The sequence below is a fragment of the Charadrius vociferus genome, unplaced genomic scaffold (genome assembly GCF_000708025.1).
Source record: "Charadrius vociferus isolate BGI_N301 unplaced genomic scaffold, ASM70802v2 scaffold1041, whole genome shotgun sequence".
Taxonomy (NCBI): Eukaryota; Metazoa; Chordata; class Aves; order Charadriiformes; family Charadriidae; genus Charadrius; species Charadrius vociferus.
Window position 1 is genome coordinate 1,299,422 of NW_009646843.1, and position 1,937 is coordinate 1,301,358.

Sequence of the window (1,937 nt, forward strand, 5' to 3'; positions counted from 1 at the left end):
CTTTTGAGCCCAAACCCACGGGGCTGCCCTCGGGGGAGGCATGTCCCTGGTTGGAGGGTGTTGTCTAACATGTCAGCAACGCTCAGGTGTGGGGGCGGGGGGAGAGGGGGGGCAAGATGGAGGCTTTAGCTGACCCTGGTAACCCCAGCCCTGCTCCGCTGAGCCGTCCCTCCGTCCTTCTCCGCAGGCTGCCTCTGCACGGTCGGCGTCCTGACCTACGGACTGATCAGCTTCAAGAGAGGCAACACCCGTCGGTCTCAGCTGATGATGCGGGCACGGATCCTGGCCCAGGGCTTCACCTTCGCGGCCCTCCTGGGGGGCATGGTGGTCACAGCCATGAAATCTAGAAAGTGAAAGAGGGCAAGAGAGAAGCTGCGGCTGCAGGCGTGCGCCCACCGGCCTGTGCCACAGCCGGCGGGGTGGATTCTGGCTGCGGATGGAGTTTTCTGAGAGACGGTTGTGATGTATTGGTGGCACCAGTGTCAGAGAGGCTCTGTGCTCCAGAGCACTGGAAATGCGGCTAATACACCTCTGTGATTAACCTGAAATTTGGCCCGTGGCATTTTTTGGTTCTCTGAGAACTTGTCCTCCTGCAGCACTGGAGGCTGCACCTCACTAAGGCTCTTCACCCCCGTCAGACCTCTTGTCCTTGCTTGGTGCTGTCACAGTCTGTTAAAATTGTGTCCTGTGGGTCGTGGTCTGCACTGAGGTGTGGCTTTAGTCAGGCAGCGCACCAGCATTTGAGAAATGAGCTGCCTGCCTAGGAAGGAACAGCTCTGTTTATGGCTTGATCCTGGCAGGACAGAGTTCATAAGCGGAGGGTGAGTTGTTTGGGGAGAATATGTAATCTGTTCGATTGCAACCGGTGAGTAATAAAGTGAATTGCAGCGAGATTCTGACTGATACTGGATTGCAGAGCATTGAGAAGCCAGAAGAGTAAACAGTGTAGGAAGGAAAGGCAGCAGGCACGGCTGCCTTGAAGCTGTGGTGATGCAAGCAGGACACAAGAGATGTGGCTCCCTGTGAAAACAAGTTGGGAACTGGCATTTCCAAAACGGGCCCTGGCTGCGTTCTCTGGGATGCGCTGCTGCTTTGGCTGCTTTTGCTGGGGAGTCAGTTCCTGCACAGCTCGCTGCTTTGCGTGAGCTGGAATTGGCTGCTGAGCAAGTGCCCTCTTCCCAGAGGGAGCTGCACTACCTGTGTCATGACAAACATGGTCACAGGTGGCTCCGAGTCCTGCCATTGGTGTTGGATCATTTGGATCATACCAGGGTTGTTTGGTAAGCAAGGAGGCTTTGCTGTCCCGTGTCAGGGCTGCAGAGCAGGGAGGAAAATGGGGCCATCTGATCTGTTCACTGCATGGCTGCAGCAGCTTGTACCTGCCTGGAGGCAGAGCGTATCTCTGTAGGGGAAAGGGACACAGACCCTGCTAACCGTGCTGCAATGCCTCCTCACCCTGAGCTGCCTGGGATGTTTCCAGGCTTTCCTCTCTGGGTGTCTGCGTGTTGATGCCTGTGCCCGGGCCCTCCCTGGCCTGCGGTGGCTTTGCAGCCAGGTGCCTGGCAGCTCACTGATCCCACTCTGGAGGACAGGGTGAGGAGTAAACTCGCTCTGCCCATGAATGAGCGCTTGGGTTTGTCCCATGTGGGGAACTGTGGTGCTGGTGGGCCTTGATGAGGAGAAGGGGAAGGCTCTCATGCACCAGAGCCAACTTCTGAAATTTAAGCATGGGCACAAGCCATCGCTGGTGCTGAGCAGGGTGAGCTCCACCTCTGCAGCAGGGAGCATGAAGCTCTGCCTGCTGTGGGGCTGCCTGCCTTCCCCGTTTGGCTGCCTGCTCAGTGCATCTTTCCCAGAAGCATCTGTTTCTGTCTGCCTCGCTGGCACTTCCAGCTCGGTCAGCTTGGGGCAGGGCTGTGAGGGGCAACCGGTGGGCA

At 57.5% G+C, this 1,937-nt stretch overlaps 1 protein-coding gene across 1 annotated transcript in view; it reads right to left on the minus strand.

Annotated features, from left to right (window-relative positions):
* NOP16 (NOP16 nucleolar protein) overlaps nucleotides 1-42 on the minus strand; it is a 2,869-nt gene extending 2,827 nt beyond the window's left edge. Inside the window, exon 1 of the mRNA XM_009893559.1 lies at nucleotides 20-42. Within this exon, the coding sequence (XP_009891861.1) occupies nucleotides 20-42 (23 nt within the window). The remainder of the gene's footprint in view (nucleotides 1-19) is intronic.
* Between the last annotated feature and the right edge of the window lie 1,895 nt (nucleotides 43-1,937).